This window comes from Aquila chrysaetos, chromosome 14 (assembly GCF_900496995.4).
Source record: "Aquila chrysaetos chrysaetos chromosome 14, bAquChr1.4, whole genome shotgun sequence".
Classification (NCBI taxonomy): domain Eukaryota; kingdom Metazoa; phylum Chordata; class Aves; order Accipitriformes; family Accipitridae; genus Aquila; species Aquila chrysaetos.
Genome location: NC_044017.1, coordinates 15,897,646 through 15,924,031, shown reverse-complemented (window position 1 = coordinate 15,924,031; position 26,386 = coordinate 15,897,646). Strand labels below are relative to the sequence as shown.

Here is a 26,386-nt window from a genome sequence, read left to right as displayed (position 1 = left end):
CTCCATCCTTGGTTCACAGTGCTATCTAAAATCAATTGCTATATGAAAGAACAGCATAAAATGTAGGCTCCGTGTGGTTCTCAATCTAACCACTCAAACAGTGTATAGGTGAGGCTTTTATAACCACAGGTCCCCTGCACAAGCAAGGATTTTCTTTGTGCTTCTACTTAAAAAAAAAAAAAAAAAAAAGGCAAATCAATATTCTCAAAAGCAGTTGTATTAGCTAATACCCTACTTGCACCTTTTTGTAGATAAGACTTCCCCAACTCTGGTGCAGGATGAAAAACATAGGCTGGTGCAATATTTATTCATGGCAGAGAAAATTAAAGCATATCACAAGATGAGTTTACATACAGGGTTCAGTCCTTAAGCCCGTCTATGAAATTCGGTGGACTATTTTTCTCCTTGTGAGCTCTTTGGCTATGGAAGAGTCATGCCGGGGGACTCCTCACTCCTGACAAGAGATTGAACAATAGTCATGGAAATCATTTTGGTTAGGGCAGAGGTCAGGATGCAGTAACGGACCAACGTAGCGGGAAAGTCACAGCAGCTGGAAGAGTTACCATAGCTGAAGTGATACAGGAGCCACCAGAGTTTGTCTCCACTGGAATTTGTAAGGCATTTGCCACCTGGATATTCTAAGCCATGTTGATATCCCATCCTTAGTTCAAGGTGTTAGACTCCATATATACTTATTGTTACCCCAGTATATCAGAACTTTCCTTGCAGGAGCTGAGGGCTTCTGTGAAGGATTTTTCTTAAAAAAAAAAAAAAAAAAAAAAACCAGCAAGTTTGAGGTTGGAGTACTTGCACTTTTTAAAACATTTCCATGAATTGCTTTCAGATCTTGCCACTGGATCTTGGCAGTATGAGGCCACATCATTTCAAGCTGTGAACAACAGAGGGAATGACCAGGCTCATCCTGCAATTTGTCCCACTTCACTGGAATACTTAGAAATTGTTAAGCAAAGTAAGCTTATTTCTGCTTCTACCTTCTCTCTGCAGGACATAGTGGGGGAAAATAACCGTTCTACTCTGCACTTTTTAAACAGGAGTCTTTTAAAAAAGAACAACTGCATATCCCTGGAATCATGCCATCCAGAGAGTCATCTGCCCTCATAGTTCAGTACTATAATCAGTATGGTCCTAATAACTTAGACTTAAAGGGCTACTATACTCCTTGGGTGACATTTAGGCCCTATCCTTCACTCCTCCTTTTTATTCAGATAGTGTTATCCTCGGGAGTCCCAAAGCTTCTTGGTCTCAATCAGGCCTTAACAGAAGCAAAAGTCTTCAGAAAGGTCTTGCTGTGACAAATGTAGGTATTATATGCTACTGTTCTCCTCAAATCTCAGTTTCTCTAACTACATACTACTTCTCTGAAAACTGTGAATTACATAATGAGTCTAACCAAGACGTATGCTGCAAGTACTGCATCGGTTATTAGGCAAAGATATGAAAATAAAGCTAATCACAGGGAAAGCATTTTCAATTCATCTGCCTCACACTGTCCATTTACAAGGCATTCATTTATGTTGGTTGCTTTTAATTTTAACAGTAAATGAACTTTTGTTGTTAAAGTAGGAACAGATCACTGAGTAAGTGGCAATGTGCAATGGGAATGAAGAATCAAGTAAGGATATATTTACATCAGAAAAGTAAGAGAGAAATAATCTGTAACCTGTAAGGGCGACAATGAATACAAATCTATTTAGATGGCCGCTAAAAACAAATTGGGATTCACCCCTCCAAGGGTCCTGCTCTGCCTTTTTTTATATTAACAATACACAAGTTTTCAATCAAAATTGGTACCAAGTGAAAAACCTTCTTCACAGAGCATGAAGAAGTAGAGATTCACCTTTTTGACCACCTTCTTTCCTGTCTTCTATATATCCTCATAAAATATTTACTCTGCTTCTGAATGACCACTCTGATTATCCTTCGACTCCTTTTCAGATTCCCTGATGATGTCATGGAAATGTTAAACCCATTATGCTAAGCTAGGACCTCCATCTACTGTGACCTCTTGGCACTAGCTTCTAAGGACAGCATGATACTTTTACATGAAAGTTAGTCTTCCTTCAGGTCATCGATAGATGGACTCAATACACCGGCACTTCAGTCAACACCGGTAAAATTTAAGCAAGGCCACGTAACAAGTCCAAATCCGTTTTGTGTTTACAATAAAGTGATTAAAACGTCTATTAAGAGCTACAATTGTATTCTATTGGAAAATAAGCATTTATATTATTTCATGGGTCCACCCCATAGGTAATACATGGCGTTCCTTTTCATTAAGCTGTTAGGGAAGTGATTAGTGACTAGCACCCTGCTCTAATTATCTTTAATGTAGTGTTTCAAATTGATCATGCATAATGCAATTAGAAATCATAATTAAATTAATTTATATTGATTTAAGCCTTTATAAGTTGTTAATAACTATGGCCCATTACATTAATTCCTACAAGCCAACATTAATATTTTCAATATGCTGAGATATTTCACTTTTTCCCCCCGTTCGTGGCGTCGGGCGCTTCATTACGGCGCTCACGGGGGATGGCTGCCAGGGGACGTGCCTGGCAAGTGTCCCCGGAGCCGGCGGGCTCCAGCTCGGCGGCCGTGGCCCGTCATGGTCCAGGGGCGAGTGGGTGCTGGGGGGACGAACGAGCCGACGGCTGACTTTAACGCGGGAACAACGACCGCTGCCCGGGCCGACAGCGGCCCTTTGTATTTCCACGGAGACGGAAAGAGCCCGGCAGCCGCCCAAGGGGAAAACTCGGGGCGTGGGAGTCAAAAAAGAGAGTCCAAAAAAAAAAAAAAAAAAAAAAAAAGGCAGCCCACGCCGGAGCTCCCCGCTGGCCGGGGAGGAGGCGGGCCCGGCCCTCCCCCGCCGGCGGCCCCACGGCCGGGGTCCCGCGGCCGGCGTCGCGCGTGGGTCGGGGGGAGCCGCGCTGCTGCGCGGGGGGGGGCCGGCCGGGCGCAGGGCGCTGGTAGCCCCGGCGGGAGAGGCGGGGGGGGGGGGCCTCGGCCCCCTGGGGCTTGCGGGGGCGGCGGAGGCCGGCCTGTCGCCCGAGGGGGGGGTCCCAAATCTCTCCCTCCTCTGCTGGCAGTGACCTTATTCCCTCCCATGCCCCCGCCCCCATCTACCCCCCCACCCTCCCCAGCCCAAAAAGCTCTCGCGAAAGTTACTTCCCTCCCCGCCCCCATTCAACTTGTGCAGCCTGGCCACTTTTCGAAAGAATTACGCATAAAAATCAAGGCAGTAAATCCCCCGGCGCGGGATGTCACGGACGAGGCAGCGCTGTCAAACGGGTGTGCTTCCACCCCACCCTTGCCTGACACCTTTCAATCAGAAACCGATGGTCCGGGGTCAAAATAAGTTTCCCAGGGAGAAAGATGCCAGGCTATAATAAAATCTTACAGCGGGGGGGTTAACAAACCACTTAATAAAACAATTTATGCTTAAATAATATTTCTTTTAAAATAAAATCGGGGTTTGCAAATCAGGATTTGATTTGAGAGGCATGAATTCTATTATATGTACAATTTAATCACGGGGTATTTAAAATAGACATTTCCATCTAAAATCCAATCAGAAATCAACACAGTACCTCGAGGCATTAAGATGATCATCTCCATTTTGCATTTGTAAACCGGTAGAAATAAATGTGGCTTGTGGATACCAAGAGGTCAAGTACGGCTGCTCAAATATTTTTCTTACAAAATGACGGATTTATTAGACAAATAAGTAGCCCGGCTGATGCAAAACCCCCAGTGATTGAATTTTGACGTTGAGTCAACAACAACTCGAACTACATCAGTGCTCCAAGATTTAGTTATGATGGTAGAGATTACTGAACAAATAGGAGGCAGAAATGAATACAGATTTCCAAGGATCTGCCCCTGGCACCCTCTTCTTGACATTCCCCTCCATATGCTGTCCCTATTCACAGTGTATTCTAATTAAAGGACTGGGCTATGTCTTCTAATTTTACAAGAACTTTTAAATAATTAGTCTGGTGTGTGTTAAAAGGGAAAGCTTCAGACATAAGGGGATTTCAGTCCCTTTAGGATGTCTCCCCGGCTTTGCAGTTATCGCAGTCCCTTCCGTGTGGAAGGGTGGAAAACGCCTCTGATTTGATTGCAGAAAGACACGAACCCTGACCAAACCGCCGTATGCAAACACAGGCGTCCTCGCTTCATTTCCAGCCCATGCAAAGAGGGCGGTTTGGGGGTTTGGGGGTTGGGATTTTGGTGTGAGATTTTTCTTTTTTTTTTTTTTTTTCCCCTCCCAGTGGCAGAGACGTTGAGGGTCCAGCATTCCTGGGAAAATCTGCCCACGGATCCCAACCGCCTGTGAAACAAGCTCGGGCTGCAGCCTGCACAGCCCCGACAGCGGGATTTTTTCACGCTGAACCTGCCCCCTCCTCCTCCTCCTCCTCTTCCTCCTCCTCCCCTCCCTCCCCGCTTTCCCCCCAGCCCACAGGTGTACGTGTCCAAGCGAGTTCCCCGGCCCGAGCGTTGTTAGCTGGCGGGGAGCTAGGCGGGTGCTGCAAAGCCTGCCTGAGCTGGGGGAAGCGCTGCTATTCTTGCTTCATTTCTTCAGCGCTTTGGAGCGTTACTTTTACTTGCTAATCACGGAGGGGCGCTTAAATAATTGAGAGTACGTTTAAGCATAAAGCAGTCAGTTTCTAATCTTTTCAGGGGGAAAGGGACTAATCTGCACCTGCTGTGAGAGCCCTTTTTTTATTTATTCTGTATATTACTTCCACTCCAAGCTGGACCTGATGGCTCCTATTACAGTTGAGCCTTGCGGAATCCATACCCTCCCTTTCGCAGCCCCTTTCTCTGCTCCCCTCTTCTCCGCAGGTACAAACTTTTCCTTGGCAGAGAAGAGGGAGCGGGGGGATCTTACCAGTCACCATTTAGCTGAGATTTTTTTTTTTTTTAGAGAAGCTTTTCAGAATTCCCAAGCTCTCCAAATTTGCCTTCTTTCCATTGCCTCTGCTGTATCGCATGCATATTTGTAGAAAAGGGAAGCACACACTGGCTGCCACGGTGATCTAGATTATTTTTTAATAGGGGATAGCTCGAGAGCAGGATTTTAACGTAGATTTTATCCTATTTGGCATTTGGGAGGAAATTGTTTAATAAGCCTTTCTCCTACTACCTATTTTCACTGCCGAGTTTTTACATTGGATAGAGGCTTCTCGGAGTCCTGCCAAAGTTAATTCCAGATTTATATTTCTGTAACCTACTTAGGATGCAAAAAGAAAAAAAAAAATCCTGTCAAATTAAAGTGAGTCCTCCTGTCTTGCCTGCTCCCAGCAAATAACTTGCAGCACCTAATAAATCCAGATGGAGTTCCTCATATAGCCCGGTGCAGAAATAATTATTGTCCTGGCTTGTTTCATGTCAGAGGCCTCTTCGGCTCATCTGTCATGAAACCAATTTCACTTTATTTACATCCATTTGCTAGTTTAATTACTGTGCTGATGAATAGCCTGAAGGAATTAAGTTACGAGTCTTTGGAAACCTAAAACGACAGATATATGGGTTACCTTTTAAATAGAGGAAGAAAATGATGGGTGGTGTGTGCACCAAAATTTAAAGGTAATAAGAGCCTTTCCTTCGCTAGGTGGAAATGCAGAATCAACTGACACTCAGCCCGTGCGTTTACCTCTGTCTCTATGTAAAGTATCGCTTAGAAAGGCTTTCATATTTTTTGCAGGTTAAACGCAATCTGTATTAAAGCAAAGGTTCCAGAAGATGGGTGCCAGCTTTAGATCTAAGCACAGATGCACTCATTATTTTTCCAGCCACCGAAAGAGGAAAAACATCAGAAAATAAGTCTGTCTTAAAGACCGACTTCGACATAACCTGTGCAATGTACCATACAACACAATCAATAGGGTTACTAGCCTGCGTCAGCATTCGCAGAAATTGTCTCAAGCGCTTCTTCCCTCAAACTTGCCTCTCTGCCATGCACTGTACCCACAGAGGGAATTTCAGCCAGCTGGGGGATCTCGGGCTTTTTACGGAAACCTCCGAAAAGCAGAGTTTATCCTCGTGTTCCGCGTCCCTGGTCTAGCCCACGTCCTTGCCCTTTCTCCGGGTGTTTTTCAACCATTCCCAGCACACACGTGCGTGGCCGCTTGGCCTGCAGATCAGGGGCGGGGGATCTGCTCCATCCACCCCGCACCCTCCCCACGCGGGGACCCTGCTGCGGGGTCCCGGCACACCGGGGGGGTCCCGTCCTCCCCTTCCCCCTCCTCCACTCAATAACTTTCCTGAGGCGCTGTAGCACTTTGTCATAACCTAGAATTTCAAAACTTTAGGCGGCATGTGCCTGAGCGGAAGGTCAGTCTCTTTAATGTTCCCCCTCATTCGTCATGAAAGAAAAGAAAAAAAAAAAAAAAAAAATCCAGGAGTCTCGGAATTAGGCTGGGAGTGTCGATCGCCCGGGCTGTGCCCCGGCGTGTCACCTCCGGACTGGCCAAGAGGGTCCAGGAGGAGCCCGAGTGAGCATGTTCGTTCTAACCCTGAAGAGAAAGTGCCCCAAAGCACCCCAGCTGCCAAGCAGAGAGCGGCAGCCGGACCCCAGCGCCCCCGCACCTTCCCGGGCGCTAAGCCTGGGCCTTGGGTACATCTTTATTTGCCTGAACCGCAGGAGTTTGGGTGAGCCCGCCGGGCCCGCTTTGACGGCTGCCTGAAAAATTCACTTCCACGAGGGCTTTTCCACCGCTCTCTTACAGAGACTACTTCTTCCCCCGCTCCCGGGGATTTTGTGGATCCGGTACTTTTGTGGACCTCGCGGGTTTAGTCACCGCGGGACAAACCTCCCGCGAAGAAATGACGTGCTGCGATAGGTAATAGGGCGCACGGAAAAGTGGCGAGGGCCGTCAGAGGTCCGGCTGCGAGTCGGGGAGGTGATTCTTGGCTCGCTAGGAAAAGCCTTCTCCTCCGCAAGGAGAAGGCTGAAGGGGCGGACGGAGATCCCCTTTGTCACCCAAGTTGAGCAGCACTTTTCAAACCAAATCCTTTGCCGGGGGGAACGTGCCACATTTCCCCCCCTCCTCCCTCAAATCTCGCTAGCGGGTGACCTGAGCCGGTTACACGAAGGTATAAAAGAGAGCGGATCAAAAGAGAATTACAGCTGCGTGTCCGAGCTACTCCGGGTCTTTATATCTGAGGGAAATGAAAGCAGAAAGTATACAGCAAAATAGGGTGGGGTAGTAAAAGCCCCCTTCCCCCCCGCCTCTCTCCTCTCTCCCTCTCTCCCCCTTTGATTAATAGATCCATGTGGCTAACGGCCTGACATATGGTGTGCGAAGCAGCTTGAGATGGTACCTCGGGCATACCCTACGGCCATTAACATATTACAGGCTTCTGTGCAGACAGACAGCAGCCGGCCGCCCGCGCAGCCCTGCGCAGCCCCGCGCAGCCCCGCGCCCCGCCGGAGCTCTCCCTGGTGCTGAAGCGGCGCCGCGCCCGCCCCGCGCCCGCTCCGCGCCCCGCGCAGCCCCGCCGCCCGCTCCTCCGCGCCCCGCGCCGCCCCGCCCGCTCCTCCGCGCCGCGGCGCCTCCGCCGTGATCGAGTTCAAAAAGCAGGCGGGCGCGCACACGGATTTGAAAGTCCTGGATTCGCAGAGGAGGCGAGCGACAGCAGCACCACTCCTCGCCCCTAAAATGGGGATTTCTCGCGCGCTTTTTTTTTTTTTTTTTTTTTCATCTAAGGAAAAAAGGGGTTGCTATATGTAAAACGTTTACTACAGAGAACGCAAAAATTGCCTCGTGCGGAAACCGGTCGCATTTTAAATGCAGTGCCAGCTTGCAGAGCAGAAAAGGCAGATTTCTTCAAATAACCCAAAAGTTGGGAAACTCGCATCTATAGCACCTGGCAGCGGGGGGGGGGGGGGGGGGCGGGGGTGGAGGTTACTCCCAGCCGTGTTGTCTGGAAGCGGGAATTATAGTACACAATACAGTAGCTGAGAATGCAGCAGAACTTCAGGTTTATTTAATCCATTTCAAGGGTTCTGACGGAAACATAAATCACCCCCTGCACTTTGCCTTTTAGTCTCCTGTAGATAACTGCCCCAGCTCTCTTGAACTTTGTTCTGGCTGTTTTGTTGGGAAATAAAGCTAACACTAGATTAAACGTTTCAGGTAGCTTCATCTTCTGATTTCAGGAAAATAGTGTTAATAAGGAGCTTTGATGTTGTTTTACTTTCAGACTGTATGCCTTAAGGCACAAAAACGCATAAAGGTAGCTGGGAAAGTAAATTGCCAGAAGCGAAGAGCACCCTCCCTTTCAAAATCCTGTAAGTACTCCTCTCTCCTACATCAAACCGATCCTATGCAGAGCAGCACTAGTGGGTTTGAGATTCCCTGGCTTTTGCAAACATCTCTCATTTCAAGGCACACACGCCGATGTGTGCGCCTGTGTTTATGTGTGTGCACTCGAGTATTACCAGTTGTTAATGAAACTGAAGATTATAGGGGGAAATACGAAAGGCTAGTTGCAACAGCCGCGCTTTTTTATTGTTATTTATTTATTTTCTTTTTCCCTAATAAGAAGATAAAATCCCCCGGGGAAAAGAATCCTAGAGATTTGCGGTGAGGAGTAAAGCGGATGCAACGTGAGCAGGGAACTGTAGACCTCCACCACGCCGAAGCAGCCCAGAATAAAAGTTTCGCGTACTGCACATTTGGGGTCTTTCTAGCTATTCCGCCAGTAGCCTCCTCTATTATTTCGGGAGCCCAGCACATCAGCCTCGCAGATTCCTCGCACACAATCAATACGTTTTGCATAACACGAGTCTCTCCCCCACGCTCTCGCTTCTCTTGCCTGCTCTCTATTTTTGTTTGCCTCTCGTAGGTGGACGGGGTTTCTACACGGGGCTTTTCTTTTCAGAAATTAGCGCCGACGATACAGAGTCTCAAAAGCAAGCCGTGCGCGGTAGCTGGTGCTAGTCACTGCTTCCTCGGGTCAGAAATTGCGCTGGAGCCCACCACAGCAACCTTGCAAGCATGCGGTTCGGTTTCAGACAGACACAGCTTGCCTCTCTCCAGTCCCTCGCCTTTAACACTCCCCCCCCCCTTCCTCTTACAGCAGTGCTTTAATAAAGTCACATAAGTGATTGAAATTAACATAAATCATTATTAGTTATTAGGATTTGCTCTAAATTACTCTGTGAATATAACACCAAACCCCATCTGCCACTCCTGCTCTAGCAGCAATAGATTGCAGATAAAATAAATGTCCTTACCCCATTAGAATGTTCCTGTCTCTGTAGCCAAAAGCCAAACAAAAGCAATAAATACAGAGCTTTTTTCTCTCCACTATTCAGCTGTGACTGTTTTCATCAGCTCTTCCTCTAGAAAAGCTCGATAGCTGCCTGAAAATATTGCATTTTATATCACCAAAGGGCGATTAATATTGCATTAACTGTATTTAACATTTTTTAAGCGCGAGTAATCTGAAATGAGTAAGTTTCTGTTACTAAATACAGGGGATGTCAGAGCTGGTGAAAACAGCTTAAAATATCTGTATAAACAGATTATTTGTTTCATACTTTGTATTTTTATAATGTTATGGTATAGTGTGCTCTGTTTGAAGTAGAAGAAGCCATGCTAATGGTCTGTTTAAAGTATTCTGACACTGTCTGGAGACATCCAAGTCTCTGCCTTCATTAAATGTTTATTGTCAACACTTCAGTGAAAAAAAGTCTTGTGTAAGTGAATTTCCACTGCTGGATGCTGTCAACACTTTGTTTTATTCTGATCCGCGTGTACAAAAGTTTGTATACATTATGCTGAAGTGAAGAGAGGCAGAGATTTAGCGAGCTATAATTAGTTACCAAACAAACTTTTGTTAGTAATTCGGTTTACATAATGACCATAATCAAGGGCTAAGTTACATATATGGGCGCCTTGTCTTCTTTCCACGCAGCCTGCAAAAAGATGTATTCGTGCTGACATGCTATCCCCTTGTCAAGGAATATCTATTTTTAAAATAAATAATAAAATAAATTTTAAAAACCCAACCCAGACCCACAGCTTTTACGTATTTTAGCTCTGGCTCACCCTCGCAAGGGTCGCTTTCTTTTGTGCGGGCGAGGGGTGCACATAAGCCTCTACCCCTCCCGGCACCTCGGTGCTGGCCGCATGAGCCCTGTCTCCGCGGCCGGCCCCGGCCCCGGGGCGGTGTGTGTCCGTGTGTCCCCCCGCACCCCCCCACACACACTGGGAACCCCTCTGTGCGACAGACACCGCGGGCAAGCGGGAAGGTCCCTCGGCGTTCCCACTGAAGGAGACTGTTTAGAGACTTTTGCGGCTCGCTTGTGAAAATCAATGCGAAGTTACAATTTATCTTCGACGTACCGGCGCAGTCTGCCTTTCTTTTAATTATTTGTTTAATTTTGATATAAAGCCTTTTAAATACTTCAGTCCTCGGAGTCATTAACGTCTTATGACATCCGATTTTTTTTAAGTAGTTCCCCCTTCGCCTCCCGACACGTATTTTTTTTTAAAAAGAGGGGTTTCACAACTTTTCCCCCAGAGTTAGAGACGCTTTGGTACACTTGGCTGAGCAGGCTGAGGGAGTTAAAATGCAGTTCAGAGGAGGACTCCTGCTTTCCCAGAGGGGCTCTGACTCCGCCGAAGTCCAGAGACCAATTTGGGAAGCAGGTTTTTGCCTGCGCAGCCGCCCCTTGGCGATCAGCCACCGCCAGCTCCCGGCCGGGGTTTGGCTGGTGACACGGCCATAAATCCGCGCCGGTACGGCAGGCCGGGCTCCCCGGCCCTCTCTGCCCGCGGAAACACCGCGCTCACTCCGCCTTAAAGTTGCATCTTAAACCAGCAGGAGGAAAGCCGCCCCGCGGGGGGGGGGGGGGAGATGTGGGTGAGCGTCCCTCCGCCCCCCGCGGAGGCAGCCCCCGCGCAGGAGGCGCGGTGGGGACCCCGCAGCGACCGCCGCGGCTATCGGCGGTGCGAAAGCAAAGGCGGAAAGTGCGCGCCTCTGCCCGCGGGGCCCTGCCTGCCCCTGCCTGCCCCTGCCTGCCCCCGGCCGCTGCCTGTCCGCCCGGCGGCGGGGCTGGGGCCCGCCGGTGCAGGCGCCACTTTCTGCTAGTGCTGCTTCTTCAAAGATTTATATGTGACATCTTATTTTAAATTAACTTTTGAGCCCTGGATTTCATTCATCCACCCACCCACCCACCCACCCATCCACCCTCCGCCTACCTATCTGTCTTGCCATGATGCAAAGAGGCTTGGTTGACGTTTTACCACCTCGGTCCCGTCTCTGGGACCTATATATTCAGCTGACCTATATATTCATCCACTGCTTTTCTGCCAAACTGAGCCTCCTTCAGGTGCGAAGGGGTCGCAAAGGAGGAAAAAGAAAATGCTTTCCAAAAGCGGAAGGGGAAGGAGGGGAAGCGGGGGGGGGGGGGGGTGTTCGTGCAGCACGCCTCCCATCAAGCTGTCTCGACAACAATTACTAAAGTTTTTAATTAGCCTCTTGTTATAATTCATTTTATTAATTTTCCAAATCTCAGCCCATGAATTATTAACGGCGGCTCCGTAATTGTGTTTGCAGCGGCGCACGTGACGGCGGCGGCCCCGCCGCTCTCCCCGCGTGGGTCCCCCCCGCGACCGGGACCGGGACCGGGACCGGGACCGGGGCCGAGGCCGGGGCCGGGGCCGGGGCAGCAGCCGGCTCTGGGATTTTATCAACTCTTAAATAACATAATTACCGATAATCAGACGCTCGCCTGGCAGGTGGAAACAGGTTCCCAAGCGGTTTAGAATTCTGCTGCTGATCTTTTAAAAATCAATTAGGCTTTCCTCCGCTTTGGAATCAGCAGGTAAATATAATAAAGCTTTTTTTTTTTTCCCCCCTCCCTTAAATAAATAAATAAATAAATAGCGCTGGCTGAAAAGCGAGACATAAATAACTGGAGGGATTCAAAATCGTTTGGGAAATGCCAGAATAACACAGGGCAGCAGCGGCCGTATCAAGGTTTATGCGCTCGAGTCCGTCAGAGTTAAAATAATTATCTTTCGACAAATCTATTTCTCTTCGGAGGAAAGGGGGGACACGGGGGGGCGGGGAGGGAGGCACATAAACCATAAAATCTGTGCTGTAGGACACTTCATTCTCCTTCTGGGGAGCCTTTTTACTTGTTGAACCAGGACCGAATTAGTCTTAATATCACAGGAGAGTAAAAATCAATACGATCGTGGCAGTGGGTGTCTGTTATTCACTTATGACGGCCTAATCTAAGTTGAAAGCAATCGGAGAGCGAGCGTTAAGGAGAAATTCCGGGAGCCAGCCCGGGTCTTGCGGACTCAGGAGTGGAAAATCACCTCAGGAAAGCGGCCGGACCCCTCAGGTGTGGCGAAAAAGGCCATTCAAGGGACGGCAGCACCCAAGTGTCCTCGGCAAGGGTCACAGATGCTGGAGTTGAGGAGCCTTCAGAGGTGGCAGCCGCCACCCGGCAGCGGCCCCGGCCCGTATCATAGCGGGGGCAGGAGGGGTAGCAGGGGGGAATTCGTAATTTTTGGTCACAGATTGCACTTCTGTATGCAGGAGGTTGCATACAGCTGGGGAATAAATGCGAATGCATGTTCTGTCTCTTCGTATTTTCTCTCTTACTTTTTTCCTCGGATGCAAAAGTTTTAGCAGTCCTTAGGTTAGACCTTATAAACACGAATGTAAACACTTCTCTCTCTCTCTCTCTCTCTCTCTTTCTCTCTTTCTCTCTCTCTTTCTTTCTCTCTTTCTATATTTTTAGTGAGGCGTTTATTAAAAGTGCCTCATGAGTATTTCGTGGTTTTATGAGCTATTCAGATTCATCCGACGGAAAGCATGACATTCCGGTTTTGCACAGTTTCCTACCGTGAAAAATAGGAAACTCTGCAAAGCTTTTATTTTCACCATCTGTTTTATTAACATATTATTTTTTCCTTTGTACTCGATAAGGATTGTACTTATTACAAAACAAACTCCTTAACTTTTCAATACATACATCGGTCATTACTGTATAATACAAATGTGGTATCGTTTGTAACATTTCAATCGCTTGGGGCAGATGAAAAGAACCCCCAACATTTGTAATTATTTTCATTTGTTCATTCCTGACTCTCCAAAAATGATATCCGGTAATACTTTTCTATAAAATAATATTTTTACAAATGCATTTATTAAAAATTCTGATGACATTTCAAGTTAATAACAACAGAAACAAGTCAATTTCCGGTGGACGAGATCTATGTTTTTTTAAAAATACCTTTAGTGCTTATTTTTTAACATCAACAGTTGTTTAAAGTCACAGCTTTTTGAACGTATTATTCTTTTCTGAACATCACGTGTCTTGATTCACAGATTTACCGGCGAAATTAAAAAGATTTGGCTAAAATATGTCTACAGAAGAAATAATCCCAGCTATTAAGTAACTTTTTACATTTGGCATCTGATCTAGTCACAGGTCATCAGAAAATAGAAAGAGGTTCTTTGATCACTCGAAGCAGTAGGTGGCATCCTATACGTTCCTAATGAACAATTGCATTTACAACATAAGGAGAGATCAGTTTAGGATTTTCATATTTATTAACCCAAAATAAAAATAAAGTATCTTGTTACATAATTAAGTGCAATTAGGCCAGTCAGAACAACATATAAACCTGAAACCACCCAAGCTTTTCTTCTTTATACATATTTTGTAGGTGCATAATCCTTTCCAGCAAACTGAAAAGAAATACTTCAGAAGTCCTTCTTAAAATTTTACTTTGATTTATATTCTGCAGTTATAGAATAAACTTCAAGAAACACACGCAGCTAATATATAGTTAATTTTATTCAGAGCACCGATTTTCACATAAGAGCTATCTCAAAGTAATGATTTCTGGATTTAGCAGAAAAATACATCTCTCACTATTTTCTTTTTGGTAGAATTAATCTTATCGTCTAACGGCCATACCTTGAATTTACCAGCCGTGTCTCAGAAATATTTTTTTTCTTTTTTATTATTTTTTTTAAATGCACCCAATAATAATAACTATTCTGTTTTCACGTTTGTTTTATTTGTAAGTATGCTGGGACGCATCTCCCTGTTGTATTTTGGCGTACAGAAATATTTCTGATAGAAATAAAAGTAATAGAGTAAAGACACAACCAAGGAGAAAGCTCAGCAAACATACATGGACAGGTAGATTATTCAGTGAGACTTTTCAGGATCCACACGTGGTTGCAGTTTGTAGCTTTTTTTTTTTTTTTTGTGCATTAAAGAAAATATTTACAATCGTCTTTCTTCTCCTTTTTTTCCTCTTTTTTTTCCTCTTTTAAATCTAAATACAAGTACGTGACAAGAATGTTTGTGTTTTCAGTGAAAACAGGCAGTTAAACTGTGAAATTACACCATCCACAAAAGATTCTACCAGAAGCTAGTCTATTTAGTGCTCAGTTTCAAAATGCATAGAATGTTTGCGCTGCAAACAATGATACACCAAATAATAATCATAATAATAGCAATAATAATAAAATAAATAGATAAATAAATAAATAAATAGATAAATAAATAGATAAATAAATAAATAAATAATATCGAGACTTTACCACGGATCTTTCTATGCCTTTTTTTTCCTTTTTTTTTTTTTAGGTCATGCATAATTTCAGTCTATTGTTTGTTTTGATTTTAACGGAAGGGTGTTTTCTTTTCAGAAATTCCTTGCTACTTGAAAGCCCTAACAGGCGTTCGGTAACAGCCGGAGCCAGCAATGGCTTCTGCACGTAGCTGGCGCTTTTACCTAACGAGCTCTGACAATTTTTTCCTTTTTTTCTTTTTTTCAATCCGCGAGACATATAATGCACCTTGATGATTATTAGTAGTACCAGCATCGTTATTACGGAACAACATCATCGCTTCCAATCCGGGAGACTGCGATAGTGCAAATTGAACCCCCCCCACGCACACACTCCCCCCCCCCCCCCCAAGCCATCCTCTACCTAACGTTTATTATTTACAATAAACGACTTTGAAGCCCAAATGGGTTTTTTGCGTGTTTGTTCCCACCACGCAGACCCCCGCAGAAACAAATGCCATTTCAGCCCCTGCGCTGGTGATCTCCTTCGCGTAGCGGGTGCGGTAACCCCCCAGCCCCGGGAGGAGGCCGGGGCAGCACCTTTTCCCCGCCGCAGCCCGCTGCTAACCGAAATCCAGCAGATTTGGTAGGGATGCCGGGGGGGGGGGGGGGGCCACGGGGTGGGGAGAGCAGGACAGGGAGGGGAGAGGACATAGTTAACCACGAGCCTTAATGAACCTGACCGTGTTCTTTCGGAGCGCGTCCCTGCTCGGGCAGGTTTGGCATCTGCCTCCGGCCGCGTCTCTGCAGAGACAGACAGGGACCTGTCTCCGGCCGTGGATGGAAAAACGCAAACCGCGCGGGCCAGGGAAGAGAAACAAAGGGGCTGTGGAGTAACTTGTTTGTTTGTTTGTTTTCCTTGAGCTAGCTAGGATTACCGAGGCGGGAGCGGAGAGGAAAGGGATCGCTCCCGAGCCTCGGGAGCTCCGGCTGCCCCGCCGGGCTGCGGCCGCCTGCCCCGGCCCCGGCCCCGGCCCCGCTCGCACCGCTCCCCCGGCACAGACAAGACCCATCGCCAAAGCCTCGCGAAAAACCGCATTCGAGGGGAAAAAAAAAAAAAAAAACAAAAAAAACCAAAAAAACCCCAACCAACAAAAACCAACAACAAACCAAAATACAGAAACCCAACCCAAAATAAAACAAAAAAAACCCCAAACCAAGCCAAGCAAAGAAAAAGACACACACCCCTCCCCCCCCAAACCACCGCCGTCCTCATTCATTACCAAGCCAGGGAAAAGAAAGAAAACCAGAAAAGTAATGAAAAGAGACCCAAACCAAACGTAGCATCGTCACCGACAGTTTCGCCTTCCGGGTTTGTTGGTCGGTTTTGTTTTCCTTCGGAAAGTTGTGACTTAGGTTTCTCGGTTTGTGGTTGCTGCTGTCACGGTATTTATTGGTGTGTGTCTGGGTGTGTTTACGCTTTAAGTTGCTCTTTCTCCCGCTTTCTGTCGGGGTGGGGGGGCAGAGGGGGGATGGGGCCGCAGAAGTGACCCCCACGGGTTTCGAGAGCGTTTTTACCTCCGCCCTCCTGCTGCTTCTCGTCGGCGTCCCGGTGTCTCTTTCTCTTAATAATTGATAGCGCACCCCACCGCCCCCCGCACGCCCCCCCCCCCCCCGCCCGAGGAGTTCGCGTTTTCATTTCTGCATCGTCCCTTGGTCCCCAGGAGCTTCCCGCGGCGTCTCGGGCGACGGCGGCGGTGCGTGGGCGTCCCCCGCGGCCCCGGCCCGGCCCGGCCCGGCCCCCCTCCCGGTGCCCCCGGTGCCAGGGCCGCCCCTCCCGCCCGCCCCTAGTAGGTGGCGGAAAATTTCATCCGTTTCTGCTTCTGTCTCTGGTTGCAAAACCAAACCCGCACCACGTTCTTTTTGAGGTCCAATTTCTCGGCGATGGCGGCGATCTTCTCGGAGGAGGGCCGGGGCTGGACGGCGAAGTACGCCTCGAGGGAGCGCTTCTCCGGGGCGGCGATGGAAGTCCGCTTGCGCTTCTTCTCCCCCCCGTTGAAGAGCTCGGGCTTGTTCATTTTTTCCCGCTGGGCGCCCTCGGCCTCCTCCAGCCAGGCCTGCAGGATGGGCTTGAGGGCGATCATGTTGTTGTGGGAGAGGGTGAGGGACTCGAAGCGGCAGATGGTGCTCTGGCTGAGGGAGCCCACGCCCGGGATCTTCAGGTTGGCCAGCGCCGAGCCCACGTCGGCCTGGGTCACCCCCAGCTTGATGCGGCGCTGCTTGAAGCGCTCGGCGAAGGCCTCCAGCTCCCGCGGGTCCGTGTCCGAGTCGCAGATGGAGGCCAAGCCGGCCGCCCCCACCACCGCCGCCGCCGAGGCCACCTGCCCCGCGGCCCCGTGGTGCGCGGCCACCAGCCCCGGGTGCGGCAGCCCCGACGGCATGTTCATGGCGGCCGGGTGCGAGAGGTGGCCCAGGCCGTGCATGTGCGAGTGCGGGTGGGCCGAGGTGGAGATGAGGCCGCCGCCGCCCCCGCCGCCGCCGCCGCCGCCCCCGCCGCCGCCGGCCCCGCCGCCGCCGCCGCCCGCCCCGTCGTGGCCGCCGCCGCCGCCGCCGCCGCCGCCGCCTCCGCCGGGCATGAGCGCCAGGGAGGGCGAGGTGATGTGGTCGAGGAGGTCGCCGGGCTCCAGCGCCTGGTGGTGGTGGTGGTGGTGGTGGTGGTGGTGCGCCAGCGGCACGGTGGAGGTGGAGGTGCAGGGGACGCTGTTCATGGTGTGGTACGTGGCGTCCGGCTTGAACGGGTGGCTCTTGCCCTGCGAGACGGCGATGTCGACGGCGGCCAGAGCCTCGGCCCGCGCCAGCAGGGTCTCATCGAGGCTGGCGAAGATATTGCTCTGCAGCTGCAAGGGACACAAAACAGAGCGGGGTGCGGGGAGAGGAGGGCAGCGGGGCACAGCGCGGAGAGGCAAGGGGCCGGCGGGAGGGAAGCGGGGCGTCGCGGGAGCGCCGGGGGGAACGAGGGGGGAAAGCCGAGGGAGGGGAGCCCGGGAGGGGAGAGGGGAGGTGGGCAAAGTCGGGGTGACCGGCCGGGGGGGGGGGGGGGTATGTAAAGGGGTACGGGGGGAAGAGCCAGGTGAACGGAGGAAGCGGGTTGTAGCAGCAGACAGCACGGGGAAGTGAAGGGAAAGAGGGGATGGGGTAGAATAATGGGGGGCGGGGGGGGGGGGGAAGCGAGGAGGGGCAGCAAAAGAGGAAAAGAAGAAGCGAAGAGTAGAAAGGGCAAGAAGCCGGGGGGGGGGGGATCCGAAAAAGAGAGGATGAGGGCGTGAAGGGAACAAATAAATTAAAAAAAAAAAAAAAGGAACGGAAGAAGAAGAGAAAGGAGGAGAAGAAATGGATCTGTAACTCTCAGCTGGGGAATTGTGTCAAACACAAGAGCACATAAAGCGCATTCCTTTTTAGAGGCCGAGTCATAAAAATTAATACAGAAAGTGGATGAAGTCGGAGACTCGTGTGAACACCGCTTTCAAAAAAGATCACAGGCGCTCAGATGATTGCAGAGGACGACATGAAAAAAACATTAAGCGCCGCTTGTCAAAATGTGCCTCGCAGCGGTTTTTTTATTAATGCACATACACATACATGCAGTATACAGAAAAGAGAGAGAGAGAGAAAGAAAGAGTGTGTGCGTGTGTGCAAGACAGAGAGAGAGAAAGAAAGAAAAGAAAATAAAAGAAAAAATGAAAGAAAGAAAGGAAAGAAAGAAAGAAAGAAAGAGGAGAGCTGCAGCTGCCTGTCCCTTACCGGTGGAGTTGGTAGGCATGCTCTTCTTATTGCTTCCGAGCTGGAGTGTAGAGAGGGGTATTTGTGCTCAGGTAGGGTGGGATGCATGGCAAAATGCGGCTGCTTGCTGTTCATGGACATCATCTTGAAGGCTTGGCATGTAAATCCACAAACACTCCTAAAGTCGGGGGAAAAGTGCTCTCCGGGCGCTCTCCTCCCGCCGGGGGAAGCCGCCGACGGCGGCGGGTGGCGGTGGCGGAGCCGGTGGCGGCGGTGCCGCGGCGGACCCTGCCCCCGCCGCCGCCGCTGCCGCGGTGGCCGGGGCTGGGGTGGGTGGGTGAGCGGGCGGCGAGGCTCCCTCCGGCCCCCGCCGTCTCACTCCTCTGCCTGCCGCTGCCCGGCGCCGGGCGCGCTGCGCTGCGCTCTGCCCGCACCTGAGCCCCGCATCCCGTGGCTACCGCCGGGCGGGCTCTCGCGAGAGCGCGGCGGCTCCGGCTTTGACAGGCATCAGCTGTCTCCCCCCCTTCCTCCTCCTCCTCCTCCTCTTTTTCCTCCTCCTCCTCCTCCTCCTCCTCCTCCTCCTCCTTTTCCTCCCGCCGCCCCCGGTCCCTGCCTCCCCGCGCCTTGTTGCATCTCCCGCAGCCCTCGCCCGTCTCGCCGGGGCGGCGGCGCCGGGGCCGCTCTTATAGCGAGCGGCGCCGAGCACCGGGCGGCTGCGGCACCTGTAGCTGCCACACGTGCGCGCTGCGCGGCCGCCGGCGCGGCCCGGGGCGCCCCGACGGGGCGGGGATGGGCGGCGGGCGCCCCCGGGGCGGGGCCGGCCGGGCCGCGGGCGGGCGCCCCTTCCCTGCCCCCCGGAGCGGCGGCAGGGAGCGGAACGCGGAGGTGCGCTGCCCCGGCCGCGGCCGAGGGGAGAGGCGAGTCCGCGCCGGGGACCCTCGCCGCAGGCGGGGGCGTCCCCCCGCCGCGCCCCGCCGCTCCCGAGAGTTACGCGTCGGCGCCCGGAGAAGGAACCGCGGCGGCGGCCGCGAGTTCGAAGCCCTCGGGGGCTGCCGACTTCCAGGCGGTCGATCGCGGTTCCCCCCCGCCCCGTGTAGTTTTGTTGCAAGTACGGCTGTGTCAGGCACCGCGGGTGACAGCCGCCTCGCCCGCCAGGAGCGTGGGCTTCCTGCACGGGAAGCGCCGCCGAGCTGGAGTTGTGCGTTTCCTCCCGGCTTCCCAGCCCGGCTTCCCTCGCTCCCTCTCCGTGGGAAAACCCAGCTTTCACTGGCGTGGTCTGGGGCAGAAACAATCACGAACAGAACATACACTTCTTTTTCTTTCTTTCTTTCTTTCTTTCTTTCTTTCTTTCTTTCTTTCTTTCTTTTATTTTATTTTATTTTATTTTATTTCTTCCTTTCTTTCTTTCTTTTTTCTTTCTTTCCTTCTTTCCTTCTTTCCTTCTTTCCTTCCTTCTTTCCTTCTCTTTATTCTCTTTCTTTCTTTCTTTCTTTTCTTTCTCTCCTTCTTTCTTCCCTTTTTTTCTTTTCTTTCTTTCTTTTCTGTCTTCCTCTCTTTTCTCTCTTCCTTTTTTCTCTCTCTCTTCCTTCTGTCTTTCTGTCTTTTTCTTTCTCTCTCTTTCTGTCCTTTCTGTGTCCCGTCCCCCGCCCCGCTACCCAGGTACTTTTTATGCAAGAAACGAGTCGATTCCATCTTATACAGCCTGAAAGAAAAAAAAAAAAAAAGATAAAAGTAGCCTGGAGAAACGATTATTTTCTTTTTCCTTCATTCCTCCATTCTTTCCTCTTTCTTTCTTTCTGCCTCTCTTACTCTTTTCTTTCTCTCTCTCGCTTTTCTGTGGTTCATTCTTTGACTACTCTTGCCTTTGAATGAAACGGTTAAGGAGTGACACTAGGGTTAATAACGCGCGGTTGTTTTTACGAGTGATTCGGGGTTACTGTCCCGTTTTAGAGCAGATTTTTTTTTTTTCTTTCAGCTGCTTATGAAGTTGGAGGCAAAACTGTGGAAGGAGTGACTCTGCTACTGTGCCTGTGGGATTAGCGTGACTCCCTAGGGCACGGCCCCCGCTGAGTCCCGTCCCCCGGGGCACGCCGAAGCCGGCCCTCGGTGACCGACCAGATGCTCCCTTGTTTGTTTCAGCAGGGCTGCAGGCAGGCAGGCAGGCAGCGGGGTGTTTGGATCAGGGATGTGACAGCCTCGGAGTGCATCGGAATTGCTCTCTTTCTCCCGAACGCCTCTTATTTATGCGCATAAACACAGCCGAAAGGGCACACAGGCGCGCACGCACACACACAGCACACACCACAACCCCAGGTAAAGTCCACATTTGTCTTCATAAGCCCTTCCCCAGCTCCCCATCCAGGCCGGGAGGAAGGAGGGAACGACTGCCAATTACTCGTGCGAAAGGGAGCCAGGTCTCCATCCATTACCGCGTCCCCTGGGGTGGCGGAATGCAACTTCATCTCTGAGGGGGGTGAGCTTGAAACTGAAAGCCACCGGTCTGAAGCGGGGTTGGGCTCTCCTTATGTATCGAAATCATTGCATTGGAATAGCCAAATCATACTTTATGTGGATTTCTTTCTTTCTTTCTTTCTTTTTTTATTAAGTCATATCACTTATTATAGCTATTTGTAAGCTACCATGCCTCGTAAACAGAAAGCCTCCTGGGCAAGGGATGTAGGGGAGGAGGAAAGTGGGAGACACCACCACCGCTTTTCACCAAGTTGCTGAGAAGCGACCAGCTCCAGGAGAAAGGCCCGAGCAGCCTGCCTTCCCTTCCCAGCGGCGAAAAGCCAGCCAGCGGCACACACCGCGGGGCTCCTCGGCTGATCCCGGGCCGGGGCGGGCGGGGGGAAGCCGGGCTCCCTTCCTCGCCCGGTGGAGGAAGGCGTGGGATGCTGCCCCGCCTGGGATGCGTGGGTGTTGGTCCGCGCGGCCCCCGCCCGCCGGGACGCGGTCAGGTCAAGTTCATCAGGTTTCCCGAAGGGAAGCGCTCGGAGCCAGGGAAAACTGTGCGAGCGGCGACAAAGGCGGCCGGGGGGGGGGTGGGCTTCTAGGCGAAGCGGTGACCGGCCTTCCTCGCCACATGCCAGCCGGCCTGCTTGGCCTCTGCGGCCGGGGTCTCTAACCTCCGGGCTGGCGGGGGCTGGGGCGCGTCTGCAGGAGTGCAGGCAGCCCGGGCCCCGGCCCTGCTCGCACCGCCGGGAGCGGGGGCGGGCGGCCCGGGCAGGGGCCAGTGGGCGAGACCTTCTCCTTGGGCGGAGGAACATCAAACCCTCCGGCGCCTTTCAAACGACCCCTTCTGCTCCCGCGCTTGGTTTTTCGGCCAGAAAGAGCAGAAAATTCAGCCCCCCTCCCACCTCCGCCCCGAGCGCCAGCCGGAGGCTGAGGAGGTGAGGATCTCTAGATGTTCTAAGGGTCTTCTGTCCCACCTCCCCGGGGTCTTCTGGAGGCAGGGGCGGGGGTCGGCACGTTGTCTCTGCAGCTCGCCGTGTGCATCCTGCTGGATTCTCCTCCGTTTGGCAAACGGGGGCTGAAGTAGCCCCGCCCGGCTGGAGAGACACCCCCTGCCCGGTGCTGCTCGCTCCTTCATTAAAATCGCCCGGGGGGGGACACGGGACACCACCGCGGCAGCCCGAGGCCCGGGGGTGACTGCGTGCGGTGGGGGGGGGGCAGAACAGCCTCCGGACCCTGGGGAGGCGTCGGGCTGCCGGCGGCTCCGGGGGCGGCGGCTGCCGCCTCCCGCCCGGTCCCTCCTGCTGCCCCCGGAGGCCGCAGCTGCGATGGGGAGTCGCAGCCAACTTTGCCGGATCTTTCAGAGGTGCGGAGAGGAGAGGGTAGGAGGTAGGAGGAGGAGGGGATTTGTTTCAGGCAGGGTTTGGTCTGTCGCTTATCAAGGCCGAGAGGAAAAACTTTCCTTCGCAGTTCTTGGGACACTTTTTTTTTTTTTTTTTTTTTTTTTTCTGGAAGAGGGAAAGCGCTAACTTTAAAGCAACGCTTAAAATTACAGCCGCTCCAGATGCTGCCCCGACCGTAACGCCCGCTGCGGTGCTGCCGCCGGTCTCCGCGCCGCAGCCCCCTCTGCTCCCCCTGCCCCACCGAGCGCGGGGGCTGCTGCCCGGGGGGGTCCCCGGGGCTCGCCGGGGCCCCCTGCCACCAGCCCCGGCAGCCCCCCCGCTTTCCCCGCCACACGCAGCCGGCTCCCCGGGAAGACGGCTTGAGCCAGGCTCAGCATCGCACGGGCCTGGTAATAGATTTTATCTTAATGTTCGCTGTTATTTCTATTCCTCGTGGGTACGTCCAGGCTCATGAATACTGATGGCAATAAACTCGCAGGCTTTGAGGGGCGAGTTCATTGGAGATACGACCATGCTGCAGCCCTACTTTTATGGCCCAAGATGCTCAATAAAGGGAAGGAGGCATATATATATATAACGCATTTACTTGTCTCCCGTAGATTTCTCCAGCTTCAAATGCAAGAAATAGGCAGATTTCTTTAATTGACTGAACTGCCTAACTCGAGAAAGTAATAAAGTAACCCCTTATTCCCACAGTGAAACGATTTCTAAATTAATTACTGTAACCCATTGTATTTGATTTCTCTTTTTAGGATTCCCCAAAGATGACTCTACTAAAGCTTGGGATATTAAGTATTAACATCTGATCACAGTTTGCTATATATTCCGACTTAAAAAATAATAATAAAAGTTGTTGTGGATCTTACAGAACCGCTCGCTCTAAACCTTCTGGATATTTTTATTTCACCAAACGTTAGCTTTACATTTTTGAGTCGCGGTATTCGTCCTGCCCCGAGTGTCAGTGAGAGCACTGAGAGAAAACCTACAGTACATGTGTTATTTGGTGAAGTTCACAGAAAGTCAATATCCCATTTAGTGTAAAAGCTATTTTCCCTTTAGATGATAAAAAACAACCTTCAGAAGAAAAAAAAAAAAAACCAAAACCAACAAAAACCCAACAACCAACCCTTTGGGTGAATGCATAAAAAGTATTTCCATGTCCTGATGAGGACTTTCCTTACATCAGCAAAGACCTGCTAATTACTGATGTACAAGCCGCAATAACTGCTTTTGCAGCCAAAGTGTAGAATGTTGTCATATTAAAAATTGAAGCGCTTGATGGTGATTTAAGTCCCAAGGTAGTTCACAACGTCCCCTTTCGGGAAAGTAAGGAGACCGGAGGAGCCGGGCAGAGGTCCGGCGGAGAGCACGGCAGGTCCTCTTGCCGGTAAAGTTTCTCGCTCTTTCTTTTAAGCGTTGCGGAGGAATGAAGAAGCACATCGAGAAGCCCCTCCAGCAAAACACCTCGCAGACCGTGCTCGCTTCCCACACCGACCGGTTGGCTGCTGGCTTCCACCCGCGCCCACGATCGCTCCCGCTCCCAGGACGCCACATGGCGATGGGGTAGCCGAAAACCGCTGCCTGCCCGCCCGCCGACAGCCAGGGGCTCGGGGGGGGCAGGGGGTCGGTGGTCCGCCGGGTCTCGCCGTGCTCCGGGGTGCGCTCGGCTGCCAAAACCGGGAGCGGAGCGCTCGGCTCCCCCCCCCCCCCCCCCCCGCCCCGCGCGAATCAAAGCACCTTCCGAGGGGCTGGGAAGTAGTTGCCTTGTCATGTAACACATTGCCCTGATTTATTATAAAATTTTAACGAAATCATGCATATTTTAACAGCCTTTAATCACTGCATGAAAATTTAATTCATGAACTGTAGCGCGTTTAAATAAATGAAGTGTTAATTCATTAGGATTAATTAATTTGTTAAAGGATTGTGTGCAAGGTTAAGGTGGAAGAAAAACTCTTTGTTAGTTTCGCGTCTTAATCACCAGGTTTTGTTAACAGTGAGGGGGGGGGGGACCCCGCGACGAGGCTTTGCGTGGGCCGGGGGAGCCCGGGGAAGGAGCGAGGCTGCGGCCGACGGGGGAGGGAAACCTCGGCCTCCCCCGGCCTTTTCTGCGTAGCTGGGGTCGGGCAGGCCGGCGGCGGGGCCCGGGCCGGTTAATTAAGTTAATCCTAGGCGAGGAGGTGGAGGCGGGTGCCGAGGAGCCCCAGGCGGGAGGGGATGGCGGCAGGCGGGTCCCCTCGCCACCCTCCGGGCAGGGGAGAAGGACTCCGCGCCGCCGTCCTGCCAGCGGCGGGCAGCCTGCGCCAGCACTTCTCTCCCCAAAATTTGGAGACGGAAAGAAAAAGAAAAAAAAAAAAGAAAAATCCCTGACATCGTTTTCAGCGAGGTCGGGACCGCCGCGAAGCCGCCCGGCCCTCGGAGGTGCCTGAAGGGCAGAGCGAGCCGGGAAGGGGACAGGGACCTCTCTCGTCCCTGCCCGGCCCCCGGGATTCCCCGGCACGTTTTGGCAGCTCGAAACCGGCACCCGGTGACCCGCTGAGCATCAGGTACGAGTGGCAGCTGCCCAGTGGATTTTGACATTGCCCGCCTGGCTTCCCCGAAAAACAGCAGACGGCACCCACACAGCCTGTAAGAGAATTGGAGAGGAGACAACGCTTTCTACTGAGAAAAGCTGAAAAAACCCCCGGAATACTAAACTTCATTTGTTTTTCATCCCAGTTTCATCCTCCCCTACTATCTCCTGCTACATTCACGAGTGTCAAAGCACGAGTGTCCCCTTCGCCAAATGTCCTTTTCCCTCCATCCTTCAGCTAATGAAGATGGCTTTTCCAGTTAGAGCTAAGGGACACTGAGGCAATAGCTCGATGTTGGGGCACGAAGGCAGGACAGACAGGCCACCCCTTTAGGCCAGACCTGGCATGCTGGTGGCTCATCACAGTGGTACAGGACTGCTGCAAGGGAGCAAGGCGCAGGAAGGGCCAGACCTGGATTAGTAGCCAGAGGGGATTGCTTATCACCTCTCACTGTGGGCAGTCCTTGGGATGACCGTGAACCCCCACATCAAGTTACCTTGGAGATTTCTTTCCTCTCAACCAAACCTGGGATGGGGAAGGGAGAAGCCTTGGTCTGTTCACACATGCCAAAAGCAGCAAGGAAGGAGCATCATCTTGATAGTTTGCAAAACATTTACCCAAACTACAGTATGGAAAAGGTGTGTGAGGAGGTGTGTTTTTCAAGCCTTATGGCTGCTGGGAGGCAGAGGGAGGACCGTGATGCTGTGCAAGAATTAGTATCAGACTTAGATGGTTTGAATTGCCTTTAAATGGCATTATTTGGTGACGGAAACAGTTGTGAAATGAAGGGGGAAGGGAGACGCAAGTAAGCACTCCTTGTATTGCATATACAAGCTATGCATTGTCCCCCCTGCCCCCCTTTTTAAAAGATATTTTAAGAACAGACAATAAAGCACATTCAAATCCAAACACAGCCAAAGTCAGTAGCTGGTGTTGGTAGGTAGAGCTGTTCCAGCAGCCTTTCATCTGAGGAAGCAATAGCAAGCAGAAGTAGACTCTCACATGGCCCTCAGGGCATCATGGAGAAGCAGGTCACTCGCCAGACTGCGTGTAGCTAAAACTGCCCCTAACAAAGTGAAAACCGGACCTTGGCGTTCTTGCTCTAAGGTATAACCCAACAGATTTCACTGGCAGCGAACTGAGGCCGGTAGCAATCTCACTCTCCCATGTTACCAATACTCCTGGAGAACACTCTCCTGTGTTAAAACCTGCAAGTTGCCTCATATTTAGTACAGTAAGCATTATTAGATGAAGTAAAAATTTTACGAGCTATTAAGTATCATAAGACATCATAGATCTCATCTCTGCATCACCCTGAAACATCTATTGTCTTAATCAAAATTGTAATAGTTAAGTTTTAGAACTTGTGTATTACAGTTCTACATTACTACAGAACTAGGTAACTATCATAAAAAATTAACAGCAATGAACTCTCATTTAGGCCCTTTTATTCAGAGAGCACGGCAAGTGCAGCAAGAGATTAACCAAGCACAGCATTGACAGAATGCAGCCTGGAGAACTGAAACCCCATGTATGGCCAACAAATTTCTAACTGAAGAAACCCTAGTCATTACATATAGCTTAAATTTTTGAG

The 26,386-nt window shown here is 51.0% G+C and overlaps 1 protein-coding gene and 1 long non-coding RNA gene across 2 annotated transcripts; one reads left to right on the top strand and one right to left on the bottom strand.

Annotated features, from left to right (window-relative positions):
- The first annotated feature begins 845 nt into the window (after positions 1–845).
- On the top strand, positions 846–2,202 carry LOC121233798. Its single transcript, XR_005933965.1, has 2 exons — positions 846–970; positions 1,957–2,202. It is a non-coding gene; the product is annotated as an uncharacterized LOC121233798 (long non-coding RNA).
- Positions 2,203–16,372: 14,170 nt separating this feature from the next.
- On the bottom strand, positions 16,373–18,928 carry POU4F1 (POU class 4 homeobox 1). The gene is made up of 2 exons (XM_030036630.1): positions 18,384–18,928; positions 16,373–17,479 (listed from the first exon to the last, which is right to left on the bottom strand). The coding sequence occupies exons 1-2, from the start codon at positions 18,504–18,506 to the stop codon at positions 16,430–16,432; spliced, it is 1,173 nt and encodes a 390-aa protein (XP_029892490.1). The 5' UTR covers positions 18,507–18,928; the 3' UTR covers positions 16,373–16,429.
- Between the last annotated feature and the right edge of the window lie 7,458 nt (positions 18,929–26,386).